This window comes from Oculina patagonica, chromosome 11, assembly GCF_052425735.1.
Source record: "Oculina patagonica isolate OP01 chromosome 11, crgOcupat, whole genome shotgun sequence".
Taxonomy (NCBI): Eukaryota; Metazoa; Cnidaria; class Anthozoa; order Scleractinia; family Oculinidae; genus Oculina; species Oculina patagonica.
In genome coordinates, this window is record NC_135768.1 from 20,773,992 (window position 1) to 20,797,959 (window position 23,968).

A 23,968-nucleotide genomic window follows, 5' to 3' on the forward strand; every position below is an offset into this window, starting at 1 on the left:
AATTTAAATTTTTTTTTTTTTTTTTTTGGGGGGGAAAAAAAAAAAGAAAAAAAAAAAAAAAACAACGAGAGAGAAAAAAAAAAAAAAAAAAAAAAAAAACACACAACTCCGGCCGGGCCCGGGAACCCACCCCGCCCCCAGGGGGGGGAGGCGCCCCCCCCCCCCCCCCCCCCCCCCCCCCCCCACAAAAATTAGAAGGAATAGAGAATATTTCCATAAGCTCTTGGTCGTTGAAAACGTTATAGTTCCTTTAATTGTTAACAATTCACCGTTTTCCTCGTTTCCGAGTTCCGCCATCAGAGAACAATGCTTGGAAAAGGAAATTCAAGGATTATATTTCTTGGATTTCACAACAATCCTCCGGTTTTCCTATTTCCAGCTTTGGTTTTAGAGAACAATAGTTGGAGAGAGACCAAAAAAGCGTTAAAAACCCTTGTGATCCATGCACCATTTGTCGCGATTTTTTGCTATCTATCCATGCTCGTTGAGCCTTTGAGTCCCAGGCTACAAATATAAATTCTCCTTACTTATTTCTTACATTTCTTTGAATGTTCGTTTTGAGAATTTTGTAGTCCATCAAAAAAATATCCCTTAGTTGACGAATTTCCTTATTCCCATAAACTGTTTCCTTGTCCTTGAATTGATATTGTTACAAGAAATTACATTTTGATCACACTTGAGAGTTTTAAATTGAGGATTAGCCTCGGATGGACTGTGTACTTAGTATTTGTTTCTGTAACTTCTATTCTTGATCTCGTGACAGTTCGGATTAAATGGTTTGCTAAGGTTGCAATTCGATCATCTGGTTAAATTTTGGTCAAGGATTTTGGTTTGGGTTCAAGCATTTCGAAAATTGTACACGATTGTTTTAGGGAGTTGGGGCACACGAACTGCCCGGAAGCAGCTCATTATTTTACCTCTAATTGCATTCCTTTACTGGCGTCCAAAAAAAAATCGTGAAACCAAACATGAAACGTTGCTCTATTTTGAGAGGATTTCGCTATCTCCAAGTGGTCGTGGATAAGGTTCTTACTGGATGTACTTAACCATTACAAATAAGCCGTTTAAACTCCTTAGATGATTATCTTAGCAAGGCGGTGTTACGCCCTGCTCATAATTACCATTCCATGACATAATCCTCCGCCTTGATTAATGAACGTGACTTATAAAACCGTCACGCTAATGGCTGTACCTCTTTGCCAATGATTGGTTGAATTTTTAAGAAGATTGAGCTCTTTTCTAAGAAGACAGCAGTGTTTCTCAGTAATTGCGATGATCCGTGCGCTTATAAATAATCCAGCGAAATACGGATTTCTTCATTTTGTTGATGGTACATTAGCCCTACGTGACGAATTTGATGGGTTGATGACGACACAGGCAATGAGAGATTTATTTTTTGCGACCGTGAAATATTCCAGATTTCAACGTCATGATTTATTAGTATTCAGGTCGCCATCTTGGATCGATGGTTCGCGAGCATGAATAGCCCGCGTTTTCGGCGAGTTAAACCGAAATTTTCGAGCCTACCTCTGATTTTTGAGCGACAGGTTTTAACATTGGACCCTAAGGTAATGTTTGTGTGTTCTTTAATCATCTTTCGATCATCCTTTGTTTATGAACAGTGGGAGAAATCTTTCATACGGATATTCCGTCGTGGTTTGATGCTTCTTGTCCGTGAAATGATAAGATATTTTGACCACGCAATATCAGCGGTGAAATTGTGTGATTGGGGTTTATAAAATCGCGCTGAACTCGTGTCGAACCCTGTGGCGAAATGATATCGCTTTCCTGTTGAGATTCAGGTCATGTGCGAGCAGAATACTTCCCTTCATTGTGTTGTGTCGTGCTTTATACGCGTTCATAAACAGTACTAGAAAAGTTCGAGAGTTTGCTTCCTTGTCGATATGTTTTTTTAGCATTTCATCAGAGTTCTTTATCACGCATATTTTAATTCTGAGCGTCGCGTGTTATTAATAAATGCACGAAGTTTACTCTAGACTAGAGGTAACAAAATATGTAACTTCTTGACCGATTTAATGAGTTCGAAACTTTTGAATGAATAGTTAATGACTACACTATGTGGCTTGGTCGAGTTTGTAACAGTCCTTAATTCGATTGAATTGAAGTGGACAAAAAACCTTTCGCTCAGAGTTCTCATTGAGAGTTTCGTATTGATTAAGCTTTGTGTTGTTTTGTCTTGGAATTTTTACAACGTGGCTGAGCGTTCTCGTATTTCGTTCGTGTTCTTAATGTTTTTGGCTGCAGCGCTACAGAATCGTTTTACGTCTGCTGAAATTTGATTATTTGATAGCGTGTAGCAGAAGTTTCCGAGGTTAACATTCGTTTTAAATTATTCCACATGGTCGTTTTCAAAACCGCACGTTTTTTTTTTGTGTGTGTTGCCTTTCCGTCTTTTCTAAAAATTGTACAAGGCAGAAAATTTGGCTTCCTGTAATGTTGTTATTGAATGGTAGCGTAGCTTGAAGGACTCGCTAAGTTTACAGACCAAATAACAATCAAGAGCAAACGACTTCCGTTGAATTGCCACAAATAACTGAGGCATTTTACTAAAATGTTCTAACTGTACTACAAATTAGGAATTTTCGTATTTCGTTTGCGTAAATTCAGAAAAAGGAAAAAGACAGCCGCGAAATGAAGCTATTGGAAAGTTTTGCTAAACATAAGAGATTGTTCTGCTGTGAAGGACTATTTGAGTTGAGGTATATTTATAGACATGCATCAGCTAATGGAATCTTCAGCCTGCGTGACTTTGTTTGTCTGCACTTTTCCATTGTTTAGTCTGAAAATAAGTGTTAACTAGCGCTGTTTCGACTTCAACAATGTGTTTAAGATGTTACTTTTAGCGTTTAAGGTTTTGTAGAGAAACGAGATTTACTTCACGTACTTTATTTTAAGCTGATTTCTGGAAATTTCTTGTCTTGTCTTGTTAACTATAACAAAAATTTTAAAGTACAAATTAGACAAATTTTGTAAAATTTCCCCTTGGGAAGCATTGAAAACAAAGGATACCACATGAAAGTACTGCTCGATAGCTTTAATTTGAATGGTTACACTCAATGATTTGATTGTGAAATTATGCGATTTCGGGTTTAGCTCTAGAAGGAAAAAGATAATCTTTACGAGATGTCAAATGCTGATATACGAACACCTTTAAGGTCGAATTGTACATTCCTTGTTACATAACAGACATTCGCCTTTTTAAAACAACCAAAACTTGACTTTTTAAGTATATTTTAAATAGTGGAATTAATTTCTATTCTTTAAATACTCTTGTCTGTACCCACGCGTGATTGTGGCTGAGAGTAAAACATGCACAATTTGACACAATTGCGTTGGCGCCGTTTTGTTTCCTTTCGAAAGCGGTGCTGTTTTGAGGAATGAGACGATGCACGGTTTTAGTCGGAAGAAAGGTTTGGCGCGAGAGATAACATATAATACCATCGGTACATTTTAAGTACTTGTTAAAGCCTTTGACTGGACTCATATGGTTCAAACTCCGAAGTCTGCGGATGAAACCATAGTGTGTGGCCATTCAAATGAAAGCTATTGAGCAGTACTTTCATGTGGTAGATGTTGATTCTCAATATTTTACAAAAATGAAATTTAGGATTTTTTTTATTACAGTTTGAACTTGGCCTCTTTTAGGAGTAAAAGGGATATTAATTTGTACAGAGTAACTGTATTAAAGATGCTCTAAGCGCAACCGGATCTCACGATAACATCACGCGTTTTTACCATACCGATGCACTGAAGTGTAACGTATTTTGATAATTCGCATATTCAATGTTCCATGTACACAAACTAGGGTCGCGCATTAGCATACAAGATCATGCTGAAGAGTAAAGTGCCTTGGGTTATTTATCCTACATCCCCGATTAAACTAGTTTCTTTCTCTAAGGTGCTCGAATTCAACGACAATGTTTGGACGGTAACAGAAAACTACAAAGCTGCGAACGACGAAGAGATCTCGCTGAAGAAAGGTCAGCTTGTCGAAGTTCTTGTGAAGCCGCATGGAAGCTCGCGTTGGAGAGTTCGCTTGCTGTTGAATGAAGGGTTGAATCCGAGCGAAGGATGGGCGCCTCATAACGCGCTGAAACGATCTGACGATCGGGACCCGAAGAAGAAACGACATTCGGACATATCGCATTCGAGTAGCGAAGGTAAGTCGAATGTATACGAAGTTTTGCTCGCAATTGTCGCATCGTGTGACTTTGCTATCGTACCGTGATCTGTCGGCGTTAGTTTATTGTTCGCTGCATTGCGTGTCTGTAAAGTGTGTATTTGACAAAAAGAATCGATGTACAATTTTATTTAACAGTTGCATGCTAGAAACGGCTTGTTTCAAAAGTGAAGGGTTTTGATTTTCGCTTTGATGCACAAGCTGACAGCTTTGCATTAGAGTTTGGCTTTGTTCATTGTTGACTTTGAGTTCCATTCAGCCACGAACAACAACAGAACGAGAAAGTAATGTTTGAACTACACGAGCCTACAATCTTCCCAACAAGTGGGTTTTGTTTGTCGAAGTTCTTGTGTCTCAACACATTGTTTTAATTCGCCTTTCTTTCATTGAATACCATTTCTGTTCATGTTTTCATTGGAAACAAGGGATATATACTGCACTATTGATGAATACCGAAACCTTCGGAATGTGACATGTTATACAAGGGTCGTAAGATGCCTTTCTGTTTATGCAAACCTTTTGTGTTTTAAGTTTCCTTTATGCTTAAATACTTTATTAAATTAATATTTCCAATGCTACAAGATTTCTCTTAGTTTGGTGTCAAAATGATCATTCTACTCGACGTTTCCCACTTAGGGAAGTTTTCGCTATTAATGGCTGCCATTTTAATGTCTTCGTTAGGTCAGACAGCGAAATAAAAAATCTGTGGCGTCTTTCATCACTGTACAGCAAAGATATTCAAGCCCAGTGTTTTTTAACCATTGTAGAATACTTTTCTGAAGATTTCAAAGTATTATTTTCGTGGTTCGCCGGTAAATATCTGCTTATTGGGCATAGATAATGGCATTTGTTCAACATTTGTAGATTAGCGCCAGAGAACGTCTGTTGTTCCAATACAAACCGTGATTCGCCTTTGTAATTAATGATATCAAATGTGCGTCAAAGATATTGGCGTAATGATCCAAATTAAATGCGGACTATAATTAGTGAACTTCCTTTATAGACGGGAATAGTAGTGAAATCATCAACTTTCGCTTCCTCTCTGCGGCAGTTCTTTATGAGAAAGGGCAGGAAAAACACTGAAAACTATGTTCATTATTTTTGGTTTTTGTCAATATTTAATGATAATTTTTGATTACGAACAAAAAATATGTAATTCCTAAATAGTTCTTTATTTCAAGTAAAAAGCAGAAATTTCTCTAACAAATTGGAAGGTTACTTAGTTTTGTGTGGATTTATGAGAGAGAAAAGGGGAAAAAATCGATATTCATTACTTCTCCGGTGTTTTGTCAATAATCTGAATATTAAATTAAAATTTCTCGTGACGAGCAAAAAAAGGAATTCCAAAACAGTTCTTTACTGTATTTCAAGTAAATAGCAGAAATTTCTCTTGCAAGTTGAAAAAACGTTAGTTTTGTCTCGTTTGTTTGCTTTTATACGGATTTAGAGGGATTTACAGCTTAAATATTTCGCTGTCAGCTTTAACATTTCCAGTTCATTATGATATGAAGTAAGAATTACAATATAATTTGGACATATTGTATGAGTTACACATTTGTTACAGAAATTTGAAAAGTACGCTCGACGTTTTCCTTGTAAGCTTAAACATGGAGAAAAATTGTTTAGGAATCGTTTCAAATTACTTTTTTGGAAGTGAAAATTACTGTTATGTTACTGAACGGAAGGAAGTACTATGTCGTTGAAATGTACTACACACAACAGGAAATTGGTTAAGAGCCTTATTAAAGACCTCTGAGTCTACAGCAAGATTGTATTCATTCTTTGTTCTAATCTCCCGGCCCTGTCCGTTTGTTTTATGACAAGAAAGACAAATTGTAGCATCGATCTATTTCGGTAACGAATTTGCTTGCAACTGAAGTAGGAAGATCTGTTGTGTTCAGATGGAAAGTTTGCATGAAGACCATTTCACAGTAAACAACTGTAGAAAGGCTTTACTGACCTTTATCGCATTTTCTCATCATATTAATCTACTCTTACCGACTTAAGTTATATTAGAACATTTTGTGTGGCCTCCAAGTGACTCTTTCGATAAGAAAGAATCGTATATATTAATATCAATATCTCTTTTAGTTTACAAAGAATATATTAATATAATCTAAAGGATCTACGTAATATATTACATGTAAGTTATTTTTTGCGGTGAGTTAACAAATATACTTTCAAACTTTTGTTCTAAACCGAAAACAAGACCCTCGTGTTTTTTCATATTATTTCCGTTTGTGAACCCACAAAGAGGTTTCGATCCACATGGCTCGAAAGCATCCGTTTCGTTTTCCAGCCAGTGTTTCGAATGAGGCTCATTTTTAACGCGTTCTCTTACAGATTCTGTATCACTGTCCTCATCTGACAGCCCCACAGCTTCTTGGTACCAGGGCCAACCGGCCAATAATGGCGGCTCTCCTCCAGTCCGCCGGCGGTCCAGATCGGGACCACAGCTCTCTCTTCGGTAAGTGACTTCTGCTAAGAAAAGTTAAAAAATTTGTGACATGTTAGTGGTTTTAGAAAAATAAGTATGCTTGCTTGAAGAACAAGGAAATATTGTGAGATTTTGGGTTAGGTAAAAAGAAACAGTGCGCCCAAACTGAAGTTCTGTATTGTTTCTGAGAAGGAAGTTATTGGAGAAAGAACATTTGGAAAATTACGGCGCTCTATATGCGTCTGCGATATTGGTGTAGCATGGCCAATATTGCTAGCAAAAACGTACGCTTAACGTAAATCGGATTTTGCCATTAATATCGCTATATTCTATTTTAGAAAGTCCTTAAACCTTGCCAAAATTGAAAAACCCGGAAATTTTTATTTTGCAAAATACTGAAAAAAACAAACAACACCACATGAAAGTACTGCTAAATAGCTTTCATTTGAATGGTCACACACTTGAGGTTTTCATGCAAAGGATTGAAAGTTTGAACCAAAAGAATAAATATTCTCACTTAATGAATTGAAAGTGCTAAATATCCCCTCAAAATTGTACCATATCCTAAATTAAAAGTAGCGAGTATATATTGATCTTTCAAATTTTTTTTTTGGAAAGCAGGAAGCGGTCATGGAGTAAAATCAAAATGACAAACAAGCCTGTTCCTGACCAGTCCCCTGGGACCCCCACACGGATGGCAAAGAAGGCCTCAGGGGGTGGGTCTAAGAAGCTTCAACAACTCCTGGGGGCCAGTGAGAGTGATATTGACTTGCTGTTGAGACCTGCTGAGATTCTGTCGACACAAACAACACACAGAGTAAGTGGTACTGTGTAGGGAAGTTTCTGTATGAGTGAGGTATAGGGATGGGATTCAGCGTACGGTGGGCGAATTGTGTCGGCCGTTTACTTAGACGGCAAGCTCGAGGTTTTTATCGGCGCCCCTTACCAACTATCAAAAGTAGCTAGAAACCGAGAGCTAGTTATCTTATTGTTGTAGCACCACCGAGAGAACCGATCTATTCAACAAAAAGTTCAGTGACAGTGGTTTATTTACTGTAACTTAATTTAATCGGGGTGAAGAACATTTTCGTTTACTGACTGTTCACAGTCCCCTATTTTTCGTGAAGCGTAGAGACGTGGTTAGTGACGGGCCGCCATCTTGGTTTACGAACGCGAGCGAAAACTGGGGAGAGTGCAAAAACCCCGTGGGTGGCTGGGCTGGATGCTCATAGCGTGGGGGGGGAGAGCGGAAACCCCCGCCACACCGCCACACCACGGGGTGCACCTCCCCAGCGCGCGCAAGATGGGGCCGTCGGACTGAACGCCCACGACTTCACGGAAAAATAGGGGACGTGAAGCTATCGTTATACCGGTGACTTCGTTGTAATGGAGTTCGTTGTATCGGGGTTCCACTGTAAATCAGTTTGCAGTGCTCATCAGTTGCGTAGTTCTCATAGCACTTGCTGCTAATTTTTTGTATTGATATATTTTAAAGAGAAATCGGATTCCGATCAGCTTTTCTATGGCCTGTTGTCCTCTTATGTCAGAGTATTCCAGTTTTAAGAGCTAGGAGATTCAAATTATCCCGGTGAATTGGACAGGACAGCTTTTCTTATCAGCTCCGTAATTCCCATAACCCTTGCTGTTAATTTTGTATTGATATATGCAAGGAGAAATTGGATTTGATCAAGTTTTTTTATTCCTTGTTTTTCCATTCAGAGCATTCCAGAAGAAAACGGAGATTCGAACAACCCAGAATCTGAGGGGACAGCTTTTCTGCCAGTGCAGCCATCCACAAGCGAAGGAGAGCTGAAGTTACATCTAAGCGACGATGAAGAAGACGATGATGATGATGATGAGGAGGAGGAGGAGTTTGATAATGAATACGATAAGACAGCAGAAGAGGAAGAGGCGGAGGAGGAAGATGACGAAGAGGGGCAGGATCCGGAGGAGCAAGATGAGCCCCAACCGGAAGTGGACGAAGACCAAGAACAAGTACAAGGAGAGGAGACTGGGGAACAGGAAGCTGAGAGCGATACGACGCCAGCTCCGGAAGTCCCTGAGCAGAATGATCCTGAAGCTGTTGCGCTCAAGAAAAGAACGTAAGGGAGAGTTATTTTACCTTTCGCACGATTTTATGTTTCTGATTTTTTTGTTTTCCTTAGCGTCATAAGTTCGATTTCCAGTCGCTTTTCACCGGACTCGAGAAGGCGGCGGAAATCAAGCCTATTAGCGTCACTTTTTTTGCAATGTTTTTTTTTTCTTCGATCAATTCTTATTTGGTCTTTTCTTTCCCCGTTAGATTTGTCCTCAAGGAACTCATTCAAACAGAAAAAGATTACGTAAAAAGTCTTGGTGAAGTTGTTGAGGTAAGAATTTCCGGTTTTAATCTCACAAAATCTAAATTCCTATCCTAGTTCATGGCCTATTGACAACATTTATTTTGAAATTGTTTTTGCAGGGATTTATTGCTGAGTTAGCCAAACCAGAGACACCTGAGGAACTGAAAGGAAAGACTCGAGTGCTGTTTGGCAACATACAACAGATTTACGAATGGCACAAAAAGTAAGTATGAACGAACGATTAAGCGAGCGAGCGAGCGAGCGAGCGAGCGAGCGAGCGAGCGAGCGAACGAACTGTCAGTGTGTTTATTAATCAGCCGCTTTGGGGTTTTCCTTACAATGGCAATTGACATTATTTTCTTTTTCTCTTTACAGTAAATTTTGTAGGGAACTCGAGAAGTGCGAAGATGCCCCCGAGAAGCTGGCTTCTTGTTTCTTAAGCTCTGTAAGTTCCCAGTGATTTGTGCTTATAATTTCTTCCATTGTTGCAGCCGGTAGTTGTTCATTTTATCCTTTATAGTACATTCACGAAAGCGAAACCAATTTAAAGCAACCAGTACAGTGAAAACCCTTTGAGTGCACATGAAGCTCGCGCATAGACAAAATCACGAAAAAAAAAAAAATTTTTTACTTTTTTGGACCTTAATAAAATTTTAAAAACTTCCCGGAACCCCCCCCCCCGTTACACGTGAAGCTCGCTCATGGACAAAGTCACGAATGAAAACCCTTTAAAAAAGCAACCCATTGAAGTGCAATGTCGAAGAGGAACCCAGTTTAAAGTAACCAACTTCGTAAAAAGCCATATCTGTGCACGCGAAGCTCCCGGAGTCGCCGTCTTTCAGTGTTGTCCTCGTTGTTAAAATTATAACTAATTAATTTTTTTTTTTATTTCTCCAGGAGCGGTACCTCAAGTTTTACATTTTCTACTGCCAGAATAAACCCAAATCTATGACCCTCGTGCACGAGTTTAAGGATACATATTTTGCGGTGAGTAGCTTTTCTTATTAACTGTCCACTATATTTTTTTTGATCACATAATCGGATCATAATTTTTACAACTTGCATGCTTTTGTCTGCTAAAGTTTTGGGAGAATTTAGACATTAATTACTGATCTTTTGTGCTGATCATTTTTTCAGGAAGTCACAGAGCGTCTCGGTTACCGGCTTGGAGTCGAGGATTACTTGATTAAACCGGTTCAGCGAATCATGAAGTACCAACTGCTCCTAAAAGACTTCGTGAAGTACACCGCCAAGGCGGGACTGGACACTACTGAACTCAAGGTGAGCCCCAGTCCTTCTCTGATAACAAACCGTTAGGCCGCCATCTTTGGAATATCTATAAATCTGAGGAAATGTTGTTTTTGTTTCTTACTTGCAGAAAGCGCTAGATATTATGTATGTTGTGCCTAAGAAAGCCAATGATATGATGAACGTTGGAATGCTGGAGGGTTACACGGTAAAGGAATCTTGTTATTTTATTTAAATTTTAATCATTTTTTATAAGCGTGTTTTAAGCTTTTTTTTTTACTGTGTTTTGTTTTAACACGGTGTAAATCTTTTCTTTTATAGGGAAAGATTGCAGCTCAGGGCCAACTGATTATGCAGGTAATTTCGCGTCCAGATAACGGTTGTTGTCTTTTCAGCGTGTTACAGTAAAATCCAAAGAAACTAACAACGCTATCTTTTATGCTTTTGTCAAATATCTTACTTCATTCAGCTTACAACTATGTTAAACCGTTATCTTTCTTGTTACGCAATACCACAGTACCACATTACCTCTAACAGATGAGCTCGTTTACCGAGGGTCTACGAAGATCTCCCGAAGATTTCCGAAAACACTTCGTAAAAGTTCTTCGCCTTTACGTCGTCACACGCAGTTGAACATTTTAAACCATTCTTCTCTTCCTCCCTGGTGATAAATTACTTACCATCTCCTCCCCCCTTCCCCGAACCTATCTTACGATCTCTCCCCTCGCCTCTTGCTATCTTAACCATCCCTGGTATTAAACTGAGGTTCTCCTACTTTTCAGGACACGTTAACTGTTGCCGACCCAGAGACACGCAAGCCGTGCAAGCGACAAGTATTCTTGTTTGAGCAGCTCATGATCTTCAGTGAACCTTTTGAGAGGAAGAAGGATTGGACTGTGTACATCTACAGACACAGTATCAAGGTAATTCGTCTCATTAACCCTTTAACTCCCAAGAGTGCCAAAAATTCAAAATTCAAGAAAATCCTAAAATTCGTGATGTTATATATTGAAAAATAAATGGTACCATACAAAAGGCTGCCAAAGAGGTTTCATTTTATTTTAAATGGTAACACCAGAGGATATCAATCACAGACTCAAAAGTTAGAACTAAATTTCATGTCTCCAAAATTGGCTCTGGGAGTGAAAAGTTGTTGTGTATGTCATGTTGGCAAATTCTGGTTGGTGTTTTCCGAAATGCTTTTGATGTTTTTTGTCCAGTCAGCGTTCTCGAATGTTTTCACGTGAGCTTGTTGCTGTCGGAGTACTTTCTTTAAATATTTTCCGAAAATACGATATAGAAATTTCTTAAAGCTTAGAATTGGTGGTTTACACGGAGACCATAGTGGCTTATACAGAAACAATAAGAAGTGGATAGAAGTGGATAAAAGTTGATCTCAATTCCATATGGGCTCGTGCGCCGAACGTCTCCTAAGATCTCCCGAAGATTTCTGAGAACAATTCGAAAATTTCCGAGGAATAGAAATATCATTGTTGTGTTCTCCAATTTGACCTTCACGATGTCACATGCCTAAGATTCGGTTCCAGGCAAAGTTTTAATATTTGAACAGATTTTAGTATCAATGAAAAAAGACGTTTTAAAGATTCTATGTTGTGTTGCTTCAGGTGAATCACATGCATTACATGGAAGGTGTGGGTGATGATCAGTTATCGTTCGCTATCTGGACCGGCTCAGATCCCGACGCGGCCATCTTCACCATGACCGCGAGCTCAGCAGAGAAGAAGAAGGACTGGTTACAAGCGCTGAAGAAGCTTCAAGAATCACAACGCGCGTTTGCTATAGGTAAGGAGAAATTGAAGATTGAACAAGACGCTCGGTTTTGGTAGTTTAACTTGCAATACACATACGAAATTTTTCCAGTTTTTTTCCCGCTTTTTTTTAAGCGCATAAGAGTGAACGCAATTTCTGATCTTTACAAGAAAGATGGGGAAGCTTTTACGACTACAAGGAATAAAGATGATGGAAGTTTTCAGACACACTTGTGTGTATAATTTCTATGAGAATGTTACTTGAGCTGTTGTTAACCTTGTTTTTAACTCTGATCTAACTAATACAGAATCATCTGAGGCTGGTCAAATGTTAAACCAAGGACACAAAGGTTTGAAATTAAAACTTAACCCCTTTAAATAAGATAAAAGACAGGTAGAAAACTAAAAAATTAAAACGATCATTTAACCGTTGAAGTTTGGATCAAAATTCGGAAATTCAATTCTACTTAAAAATTTAAATTCGTCTTAACATCCCTGTAAGCCTTGAACGTTAAATAGAAGTGTGACCGTTTTTTGTTAAACAAATTTGGTTATAGTAATACCGTATTATACCCGTCGACTTTTAAATAAGTTTCTAAATAAGTTTGATGTGATTTGTGCGCAGAAAATAAACCCCTATAAAATGTTACTAAAATCTCCTAAAATGATTTTTAACAAAAGTTTGTAAACTTGTATAAATGTTGCAGGTATTTGTGACTTCAAATTTCTGTAAAATAAAAGTGGCACCAACAATGTTTAAAACATTGGTGTTAAAAGGGACAACTGTGCATTGAAACAGTTATCCTTATTGTTGTTTCATTATTTTATTCACAGCTTTAGAAAGACCAATCGAATATCAAAAACAGCAAGCCAACGGCATGTAAGTAGAATAATACTCTTTATACATATAATCTTGGCTAGGACCTTGCAAATTTGCTAATGAAGGTCGACATTAAAATATGTTTAATCAATCTGTGATCGCCTGACTCGCAAAATTGATTGCAAAGTTCTTTCTCACCCCAGTCCCCCAGCCTTGAATCCGATGGGACCAGTGACGACACAAGGTCAGGTGACACCATCAAGCAGCACTACTTTACCGCTGACAACCTCAGCTAATCGTGGGCACAGTCTTAGCCTTCCTGACACTGGTTCTCTGAAGAAACCATCGCAGGTAAGTAACAATCAAACAGTCATTGAAATGATTTCTTAACAGCTGCGCGTTTATGGTTGAAATGGCAATCGTTGTAATGAGGTCGTTTCGAAGTCTGTGTAGAACTGTCGTTTAATTTAGTTTGTGGGTGCTTATTCTTTTCCTAACTGTTTCTTGAACCGCAAATTCGAAGACTTCCAGCGATTCTAACTACCACGCAGCTAAATAGCTTTTTTCATATACTTGAACGAAAATCTAACAAGTCCACGTGGAGTTTAGAGATGAACAACAGAGAGCATCCTTATGTGAAAGAATGATTTCTTACAACGCATCAACTCTCTCGCTCTCCCCGAGAAGGCTGGGATCACTATTTTTATTTGAACCCATACTCTTGTCTTTGAGGCGTTGAGTGAACTATTTCTTGAACGTTTCACAGTTTTAACGTCTATCGAAAAAGAAAAACTATCATTTCATTCACATTTATAAGCTGGATGTTTCTGAGCGCTTATTTCCCCCTACCAGTAGTGCACGTATTACTTAGACTTCTCAGCTTATTCATTTTCGCTTTTCTCTAGATACCAGTCGCATCCAGTCAAACCAATCGTCTTAAACACATGAATCTCATCGCCCTTGAGACCGCTCAGTCTCTGGAAGATCTAACGTCGCCTTTCCCAACTGCTTCGGTGAGCATTACCTTTGTAATTGCTTGAGGAATCGGACAGGGGACAAGCCCTACACCTGATGCAAGCTTGTACTGCTCAAAATCACGGAAATCCCAACACCCCAACACGAAGTTCCGCTGAACCACTGATCGCAGAAGCTGCCCAGGTGACTCGACCGAACGATCCACCTAGCCTGCCACCGAACCACAACACCACACATCACACTGAAGTTCCGCGATTCCACGATCGCGACGAAATGCACCGTATGCCCAGCTGACTCGACCTGTTTTTGCCTACTTACATCTTTACCGGGTGACGATAGGATCTTTCCTTTGCTTCCTAGTGGATTCCGTCTTAAAATCTTTGTCTCACACTTCTTCATACGTTACAAAATACAAAACTCTAGTTTCACGACCACAAGACGTAACGCGTGACTATATTGCGTGATGCGTGACTACGTTGCATGATGCGTGACTACGTTGCATGGTGCGTGACTGTGTTGCGTGATCCGTGACCAGTATTGCGTGACTAACAGTTCATATTTTTCCTGTTTTGCAGCGTAATAAAGAGCGTTTCGTGGTTCTGGAGGATTTCAAATCTAAAGATAAAGACCATCTTTCTGTGAAGAAAGGTGAAGTTGTGTACTTAGTGTCGAACAAGAAACATGACAAGAACTGGAGATACGTCTGTAACTTCACCGCTGATAAGCTCGGGCTTGTGCCCGCCAAGATTCTTAGAAAAGAAGCTAACAACAATGTGGAAGGTTTGTCTGTGTTTATAGTGTTTTAAGCAGTAATAGTTTGATTTTGTAGAACAGTACTCGACAAATGACAGGAAACCATTAGGAAGTGAGGATGACTAACGATGGCGAGGATGGAAATGGATTGCAATATGGACAAAGTTAAAAACGCGAGGCTTGCACGTGGGATACCCAGCAATAATGGTTTGATTTTGTAGAGCAGTACTCTACAAATGACAGGAACCCATTAGGAAGTGAGGATGACTAACGATGGCGAGGATGGAAAAGGATTACAATATGGACAGACTTGTACAGTCAAAATATGTTGTACAGTGCTGTTTTAATAATATTTTGTTTTTATGCTTTCAGACTCAGACACTCCGCTCTCTCCCAAGAAAACGGCTGGGTAAGTGCATCTCTGATTTCTATTTTTTTGCCTTGTTCAGTGGTCTTTTATGTTGAAATTTTATTATTGCATGCTTCCTCTTTATAAATACCTTTTTACTGTAGTTTTTCCTATGGCATGTTCAGTTTAAGATGCATGAGTGTTTGACTTTCGTTATTTTGGTTCGTGTTCAGAACGTTTTCAAGGAAAAAGGTTTCAAGGCATGAGAGTTTTACGTAAGTCCCTGTTTTAGTATTTTATTTTTTGCTGTTTGCTTATTAATTTTGATTTTTTTTCATCTAAGACTGCTAGCAATTGAAGAAGTTTTATTGTTTTTTAGTTGAAAGCTGTTCAAACCCAAGTTCATATAAACCTTCACCTTGTGTGACAAAAAGCTGTGACCAAAATCTTATTTCTCCCTACAATATCAATACATTGTCATGCAGAAAGGTAATGAGAAAAAAGTAAATCATCAACTAGGAGATACTGTCTTGATGTAATACCAAATTCTCACAACTAGAGCGGTTTTCACTTTGCATTACTGCGCTTTGTGATTGGCTTAAAATCTCGCGCCACTTTCTCAGCCAATCAGAATAAAACCAAAACCATCGTGACCGCTCGCGCACGTTTCCCGCGCTCGTGCCAGCTACATGTATTTGCTTCGAGTTTTGATTGGTTCACTGGATTGTTGTGTCCTTTGTGATTGGCGGAGTAATTACTTTGGTTTTGGTTTTACGACACTCAATTGAAAACTGCTCTAACATGATGAATTGTATGACGTTTAGTAAGGAGAAAAAATATTTGGAAGATTAACGTCGCGATCGCCCTACCTTTAGGGGCGGACTATTATTTTTTTGGAGAAGAGGGGGGAGGGGGGGGGGATGAAAAATATTGAAAAAAAAATGATTTTTTCAAAACGATATGTATAACAAAAAAAAAATAGTTTGCATTTCGAAACAAAATGTTTGCAGAGGTGCATAAACTAAAAAAAAGGTGTGCAGAGGAAAATTTTCATACCCCCTTTACCAAGAAAATAATGGTCCGTCCTTCCTAGTTGATTAATATAATTCTGCATGGGGTAAAAAGAGGAAAGGGTTAAGGAACTTTCACTTTTCCTTCTCTTTTCACTTTCTTTTTGGACGTTTTACACGTTAAGAACTCCTCATCTGTCTCGCCACTCCAGCCAGCCAGTGTTACAGTTACAATACCTTGAAGATTCCTTCCACAGCGAGCAAATGTTAAACAAAGGGCGGTGCGAGGGGCTTAGAGGTTGCTATCTTAAGCTATTGTAATGTGTAATATATGCTACTTAAAATTAATACTGTGGCGTGATTGCTTATGAATGCTGGTGTTGGGTGAGTTTTTTAAGTGAACTTACGTCGTTAGATGAAACGAGTTGAGTGTGAAATTAAGTTGATATCAGATGCTGTGTGTGTGGACTGGTATGGATTAATTAAGACGCTTAAACGCTTCTTTGCTGCTTTAAAGTAATGCGAATAAATTAAATCAGCTTTGGGCATAAACTGCTATAGTTCAAGCTTAAAATGAAGTTTAAAGCAGAGGTCGACCTGGTTTCCAAGGCCTTTCTTTCAACTCCCCCTGGAAACGAGGTTAACCTCGTTGTCAAAACGAGTTAAACAAAAACGAGGTTAGCGTCATGTTCAGAATGAGGTTGAACTCGTTTCCAGGACGCGAGGTGAAAAAATATCGTGGGAACGGGTTTGTGTAAAGTTATTGCCCCCGTAGGTTTTATAAGACCATTTCTTGTTTGTAAGTTGTGCAAAAGACTGGTAGACGTTGAAAACTAGCTGCAGTGCATGAGTGTAAACTGTGGCTGTTTGTTTTCAACTAGACTGGCTAGAAAGAGTAAAGAGAAGATTCTTCCGTCTATTACGCGGAATCGGAGCTTTAATACGTAAGTTTGCTGTTGCATGTTTAACTTACGCTCTCCTGCTGTAATCATGCATTAACCACACACCGCTGGAATCCTATTAACCCTGAATACACGTGCAGTTGTTTTAGCCAATCATGGAGGCGGAAAAATTTGTAATTGGCCAATCACAACTCGAAGCGTAGACGTGTAGCCGGTGGAAAGCGCGGGAAACTATGCAACCGATGACATGCGCGGGAAAGCACGTATCAGATCACAAAGCGCGGGAAAAATATCTAACCGGTGCGCGGTGGCGAAGCGCGGGAAAATGCCGGAAAGTCAAATTATGATTGGTTCAATTTTTGCACCTTAAGGCTTAAAGATGACTGTACTTTCGATCGGATCGGTTAGAACATGCTACACGAATTTAATGAAGCAAGCAATATCTGATCCGTTCAGACCACCTTGAAGCTGGTAACGGACACGGTCTTTTTAGTGAAAGCTTCAAAACTGATTACAATGAAAACGCAATTAGCAATTCGTGATCAAAATTGTTCATTGATGTTCATCAATTCTTTGGCGACATTTTCATAATACGAATTTGGTTTCCGGCTCCTATTTTTCCAGGGAAGTGTGCTAATATCCGTAAGACAGGGTTTAAGTCCTCCATTATTTAGTATGAAACTCGCTTTGAAGGTGGAAAACTGCTGTTGTGAACACTAGTCGGGTTGCAGCGTTACTGTTCAACGTGATCGTGCTTGTAAAGAGAAAATTATTTTCATTTGATTTGTTCAGGGATTCCAGCGGTGCCCGCCATAACACTAACCATAACGCGCTATTCTAACCATGTCAATCATCCATACGCCGAATCCAGTCGTTTTACGTCGTAGTTAAACATACGTACAGTCCATAACCCTGTATGATAACCATGTTCTCTTGCACCGACAACACGGTGTGTTCTCATATCAAGTAATCGCTGGATCGAACGTCTAGCGGTCAAAAAGTGGCGGGAAAAAACGTACTAACATTACTCAGGTGATGGGATATAAAAGAGAACAATAACGTGACTCTTTATGACATGATGAAATGTAACGCAACGTTTGCGGCTCGTCACGCAATTTTTTTTATAAGGAAAGATTGCGTGACAAGAAGCCAAAATTGTTCAGAAGCCAGATTTTTGTGCATTAAAACACGTAAAGTAATGGTAAATGAATTTTTTTTTCTGTTTTACAGGAGTGATGATAAAGCTCGGCGTGCACAAAAGAAACAGAAAGACTCGTATCTAAATGCGTTCTCCAACAAAATAAAACAGAATATCGACAAATATCGTACAGAGTTGACTGCAGGGAGCGACCATGAAAACGACGATGTCCCTGCAGCGTCCACGGTAAGAATTTTTTAATTTTTATTTCGTTTCTTTTTTAAAGGACCCTAGTCAGCCCCCGCCATTTTCGATACCATTAAAATTATGAAAACTGTATGACGAAGTGAAATCTTTCTGCATTGCTGTAAGTTGTGTTACTGAAAGTCTGTTTAATTACCTTAAGCAGTTTGACAGCGATCTCTTTCGTTTAGAGGGTGTAAGTTTTATTTTTTCTTATTTTTTGGCCTGCCTTTTTTTTTTTTTTTTTTTTTTTTTTTTTTTTTTTTTTTTTTTTTTTTTAAAATTTTTAATTTTTTTAAAAATATTTAAAAAAAAATAATTTAAAAAAAAAATTTTTTTTTTTTTTTTTTTTTTTTAGATTTTGTTTAGACACGCTGCGCGTAAAATATAACACCGAAACTCTTGTATGTTAGTATCATTTACGCAAACTAATTTACCCTGGGTTATTTTCTTTTCAGAATCAAAAAGGAAACCCTACCGAGATCAGTAAGTATATCGATTAAGTTTGGCAGAATGTTCCTTAACTTTTGCCAGTACACATACATTCATGCTTAATTTATAGTTAGCAATTCTCTTAGCTACTCAGAGCTACGTACTTCATACGTGATTCTCTTGAAACCTGTTTCCTTTAAAATGCAAAATAAAAGCCGCACTAAGCACAAAGCACGCTATAATATCTAACGTAATGTAACGTAAAAGCACAGCCTTTATTCCAATCATTCCTTAGCCTTGTTGGCGTGGCTTAAGTTTCTTTCACACAAACGGTTAATATGTGTTAAGTTAAAACACCTTTAAGAATTCCGCTGTAGTCTGTAACACAACAGTGCTTTCAGTGTAAGCGCTGTGGCGTCACCAATCTTAAGATTTTTTAAATAAACTTAACGCATCTCTGTGCTGCTTTTTGTAATAATTCGTGTTAACAAGGAGAAACCACGTGCCAGCGAATTGCACGTGCAGCTCTTTGATTTTTGATTGGCGGAGACACAAGAAAACCAATAGAAATACCCACAAAATTAATTAAAAACTTTAACGTTTGGTAATAGAACTTAGGTTGCATTGAAATGCATTTTATATCGATGGAAATTACGTTGGTGAATTTAGAGTGGAGAGGGGAAACGAGTTTGTTTAAGGGGACGTTATACCCGAAGGTCGTTTTTTCACAGCTTAACACGGTTTTAACGGAAATATCTCGTTCGTGTTATCAAGGAATGCAAAAAAAATTTTTTGGCTAAAAATTGGTAGATGGACACCAGAGCAGTCCACTGACAACCTGGAGTGCTCTTGCGTGAGGGTCAACTGTCTGGTGGTGTCAAATGTTTTTTTCTCAAATTTCATTCAAATTCAGGTACTACCCTTATCAAATGAGTATGCAACGAGGGAAGTTTCGCGCCCAAGTCTTACCGTTAAAACTCTGCTGTTGTCAGGGGCGACAGAGCTAGTTTCCATTGGAAACATCTCGTTCTATTGACGTCAGAAGTCCCGTTCGCGGAAGTACGTGCGGTTTCGCACGCACAACAGACTCCTTACTTCAATTGCACGAGTTGTTTCCAATGGAAACTAGCTCTGTCGCCCCTAAACAGAGAGTTTTAACGGTAAAACTTAGGCCCCGTCCACACTGACCCGGGTTAATTTGAAAACGGAGAAATTTTAAAAACGCCGGGTAAAATTTTTTTCCGTCCACATTAACCTGGGTAAAGTTGAAAACGATACACACTTTGGAGAGCGTTTTTTAAAAGCTCCGTTTTCGGTGACCAAAAACGCCGTTTCAATGTGGACGGTTGGCCTATCCGGGTAAAAAAAGATGCGTTTTCAAATTTACCCGGGTCAGTGTGGATGGGGCTTTAGGCGTGAAACTTCCCTACGTTGCACACTCAAAATCTGAAAACGTAGTATAATGCCCCCTTTATATCCCCTTGTTAAAGCTAACATACTAACAGATTTGTTTTGTTAATTTATGCTTTGGACTAACCCAACTAACAATGCACAACGTTCTCACTTTCACGCCGCCAGCTTTCCACGAAGTCCTTCATGACGTCAGTGTTAAAAGCGGCCATCATTTACGACTCCAGTGCAAATTATCATCACTCCCCACCCACCCCCTCACGGTGACCTGGACTAAGAACCAGCATTGTATAGAAAATGACGACAATGTCACGCAATTTAACGACGGCTGTACACTTGCGTTGGACGTCACGCCAACAGAGACAGCTGATACAGGCCACTACAAGTGTTCTGTCACGTGCGGGTCACGCCGTATCACGTGTTCAGCTTATGTGGCCGTTTTAGGTAAAAAGAAAAGACTCTGACTCAGGCCCTTTGCGGTTGGGGGTCACACGACCAACATTGCGCTATAATTACGGGATACGACTTAAACAATATTAGAAATTGAAAGAGCACGAAAAATTTAGTTAGGTCCACAGTTTTGATCACACCCCTGACCGCGGTGGGTCACGTGACCCACAGCTGCAAAGGGACTTTACCAGATGTATTATATATAACTGTCCAAAAAAAAATTCGGTTTTAGTTTCGTTTTGAAAAAGGCATTTTGGGTGTGAAACAGATGCCATTGCACGAAAGTGGTGTCAATAGGCCATTTCTGAGTTACCCTTTGCCTCTGTTTCGAAACGACTCTACGTGCGAAACCATTCAAATGAAGATGAGTTTGGTTCGCATGAAAAAGGACCTGTAGGTGAAACTCATTTCCATTTGAATGGTTTCGCACGTAGAGTCGTTTTGAAACAGAGGCAAAGAGTAACTCGGAAATGGCCTATTGATTTCTCGTCGTGATACCCAAAGTACCCGCAGAAAATTGACTGCAGGCCCAGTCGGCTCTGGATGACGTTAATTTTCCGTCGTTCTTACCGACTGAGATTTCGAACACTGCCGTGCATCACGTTTCAAGTTAAATGTTTGTGTTCCGGTTAATATTTTGAGCCGGCAGTAAATACTTGTTCTTTCACAGGTGTCCCTGAACCGCCTTCGAAACCTTTCGTCAAAGAGATGACGTCATCCTCGCTCGTGCTGCACTGGGAACCACCTCAGTTAGACGGAGGAAAGCCAATCTTGGCGTTCACAGTAGAGTACAAGGAGACTGGGGTGAGCGTGTGGCAGGCAGCGGTGCCATTTGTGGCGGGAAACAGTACGTTGATTGACGACTTGACGCCGGGTGCCACATACCAGTTCCGAGTCAGTGCTAACAACGAGATCGGCATCAGTCGGCCCAGTCCTATCTCGGACTCGATAACGTTAGACATTGAAAGCGGTAAGTCCTTCCTGCGAATAATGGTTGATCTCTGTACAGAAGCACAAATGGGTACAAATATTAGCTTTCTTCGTGGCAGTTTTGAGTTGGTTTAATCGACTAACGTTTTCAACTGACGTCAAACTTGCTTGAAACAGTTGATTTGGTTATAGTTTAATGTCCCATGGTAAACACTTTTCCAAGCCTTTCTCAGTTGAAATGCTTTCAACCCTTCTTGAGTTCTGGATGGGTTGAAAGGATTGTTGAATATTGATCAAACGTATCAGCCGAGTATAACTGTGAAAGTTAGTGACTAAAACCAAATCAACCGTTTTGAAGAGGGTGTGAGTCGTCCACACCTTTTCCCAAAGAACAAAACATACCCATAACCCAACCACTGAAAACGGCTCCTGAACAACACGACCAACGTGGGGTGTCTAAGCGGAGGTGACTAAACGACAGACACAGGCAATAACAAAAAGAAGAAAAGAAAAACAATAAAAATAGTTGAAAACAGATATCCTACGCAATCTGAACCCGCACAGGCACGGGAATAACAAAAAAAAAAGAAGAAGAAAAAGAAACTAATAATAAAGTTAACTTAAACAGTTCTGAAAATTATACAGATTTGTGTTTGCCTTTAAAGATTTATAATGATTAATGATTATTAAATCCTGTAAACAAAAATTTATAAATCCAGCTTTTAATTTAAAAAAGTATTAACTCTTAATTTAACTCTTTATTATACTGTGTTGATTTTTCAGAAGAATCTGCTTAACATCAATCAACGACAGCTTTCTACGTACTTCTACAGTATTAGAGTTAAATTATTAAGCTCGCCTCAAAATAGTTATTATCAACCCGTGTAAAGATCACAAACGTTGTAAAATAAACTGTAATTTGTACTCTAAATTGCTATATTGTTGTAAAAGTTCCATAGGACATACGCTTTGGTAGAAATAAAATATTAAATGTTAGGTAGTCGAAAATTAAACGCGAACGATAGTGCTGTTTAGATCAGCCGTAAACGTTTTGAGAAATAGCTTTGTTAATAGGGCTTGAAATATGCAATAATAAATATAACATCGAAAAAAAGGTTTTTTCCTGGAATAAAACAATGAAAAACGCGCGTTGCTCACGTGATCTGCTGGTCAGCTATAAATCACGTGTTGCGAGAAACCTGACCAATCACAGACCTCGTTGTAATGGTTTATCACGTGCATGTAAAAGTTGAAAGACAGGTCGTGCGGGCACCTCCTGTCTCTCTGCTTGAAGATTTGATCTAATTGGCTTTTGGTCCTGGAAAATGGCTTTTAATTCCTAACAATAAAGCGCTTTTATTTATTGTAAGGTCTGCTGGCTTTAAAATGTAGTTGTTTAATACAGCGAAACTTGCAGAACTGTTGCAGCTTGATAAAGCTTCTGATTAAGTTTGACTTCTCCTTGGCAACGTTTTGACATCTTTATGTTGGGTTCCCATTCCTTGGCCAATCAGAGAGTGAGTTAGTCTGAGTGACAGTCACGTGCGGGTTCTTTGCTGTTTGATTGGCTGACAAGTTTGGAAAACCAACAAAAAGTTGTCATAAATTAAGAATTGAATGTTTGTTAATTTTTTCTAAACTTTGGTAAATTTCTGAGACAACTCAATTCTTTAATTTTTAAATATTAAAAGAGGAATATCTTTCCTCTATACAATCGAAAGTCTCTTGATTGTGAAAAATAAAATTTAAAATATCTCGTGTATTAAATGAGAGAAATATTTCCCTTGATACAATCAGTTTATTGAATATTTGATTGTAAAAAAAAAAGGAATGTCAATTTAAAATCAACCTCGGTTGCTGAATGAGTTATTTGTGTAATGCTTGGCATTTGGAATTAATCGAGGAAATTATTTTGATAATTATTTATTTTAATTTATTTTAATGAATTACAATGCACTTGTCAAGTAATTTATGCAGTAGCTCTTCTAGGCTGGGGTTTATCGTAATTGTTTTCTAATCTTTAGTAAATTGAGACAAAACAGTTCTAAATAATGGTACTTAAAATTGATTTACTTCTGCTTAATCATTATGAGTAGCTGCTAATTAACAATAAACACAAACTGAAGTGTTCAAAACGAGTAATTTGTTGTCGTATTTGTCTACTGATTACCCTTTAACTTAGGGATGTTACCTTGACTAATACTTGAACCGTTTGGGGAAATATTAAAACGTTTGCAATAAACAAAGTTCGAGATCGCGAGTGGTAAATTTGAAACAGATCACGCACGTACAGTTTCAAAAGTACTCCTTTGTAAGTTTAAAACACCCCTTCCCTCCTCCTCTTCCTTGACCACACTTAAAAAGTCAAAAAACAGATTTAGCGAGTTAACTCGGAAATCTTAAGCCCCGCGCGAAAGGCAACAGAAAGATTAACGGATGTGATTCGCGTCTTGCATGTCTTCCCGTGAATAGACCATATTTGTTTTCTCGGTATTGGACTGGAACTAGCTTGCAATGGAGGCTAATGCGGGGAGTCTTTTCAAATACAAATGGCATGAA

General features: G+C 38.8%; 1 protein-coding gene across 1 annotated transcript in view; it reads left to right on the top strand.

Annotated features, from left to right (window-relative positions):
• Window positions 1–23,547, top strand: part of LOC144630099 (kalirin-like) — a 93,598-nt gene extending 70,051 nt beyond the window's left edge. The window contains 26 exon segments of the mRNA XM_078488386.1: window positions 3,920–4,181; window positions 6,545–6,668; window positions 7,257–7,455; window positions 8,358–8,740; window positions 8,941–9,007; window positions 9,100–9,203; window positions 9,356–9,425; window positions 9,878–9,967; window positions 10,118–10,261; window positions 10,359–10,436; window positions 10,550–10,585; window positions 11,011–11,151; window positions 11,854–12,031; window positions 12,306–12,347; window positions 12,832–12,877; window positions 13,021–13,168; window positions 13,723–13,830; window positions 14,368–14,572; window positions 14,918–14,954; window positions 15,128–15,169; window positions 16,786–16,848; window positions 18,037–18,190; window positions 18,646–18,673; window positions 20,198–20,473; window positions 21,150–21,449; window positions 22,193–23,547. Of these exon segments, the coding sequence (XP_078344512.1) occupies window positions 3,920–4,181; window positions 6,545–6,668; window positions 7,257–7,455; window positions 8,358–8,740; window positions 8,941–9,007; window positions 9,100–9,203; window positions 9,356–9,425; window positions 9,878–9,967; window positions 10,118–10,261; window positions 10,359–10,436; window positions 10,550–10,585; window positions 11,011–11,151; window positions 11,854–12,031; window positions 12,306–12,347; window positions 12,832–12,877; window positions 13,021–13,168; window positions 13,723–13,830; window positions 14,368–14,572; window positions 14,918–14,954; window positions 15,128–15,169; window positions 16,786–16,848; window positions 18,037–18,190; window positions 18,646–18,673; window positions 20,198–20,473; window positions 21,150–21,449; window positions 22,193–22,206 (3,339 nt within the window). The 3' untranslated portion in view covers window positions 22,207–23,547.
• The last annotated feature ends 421 nt before the right edge of the window (window positions 23,548–23,968 follow it).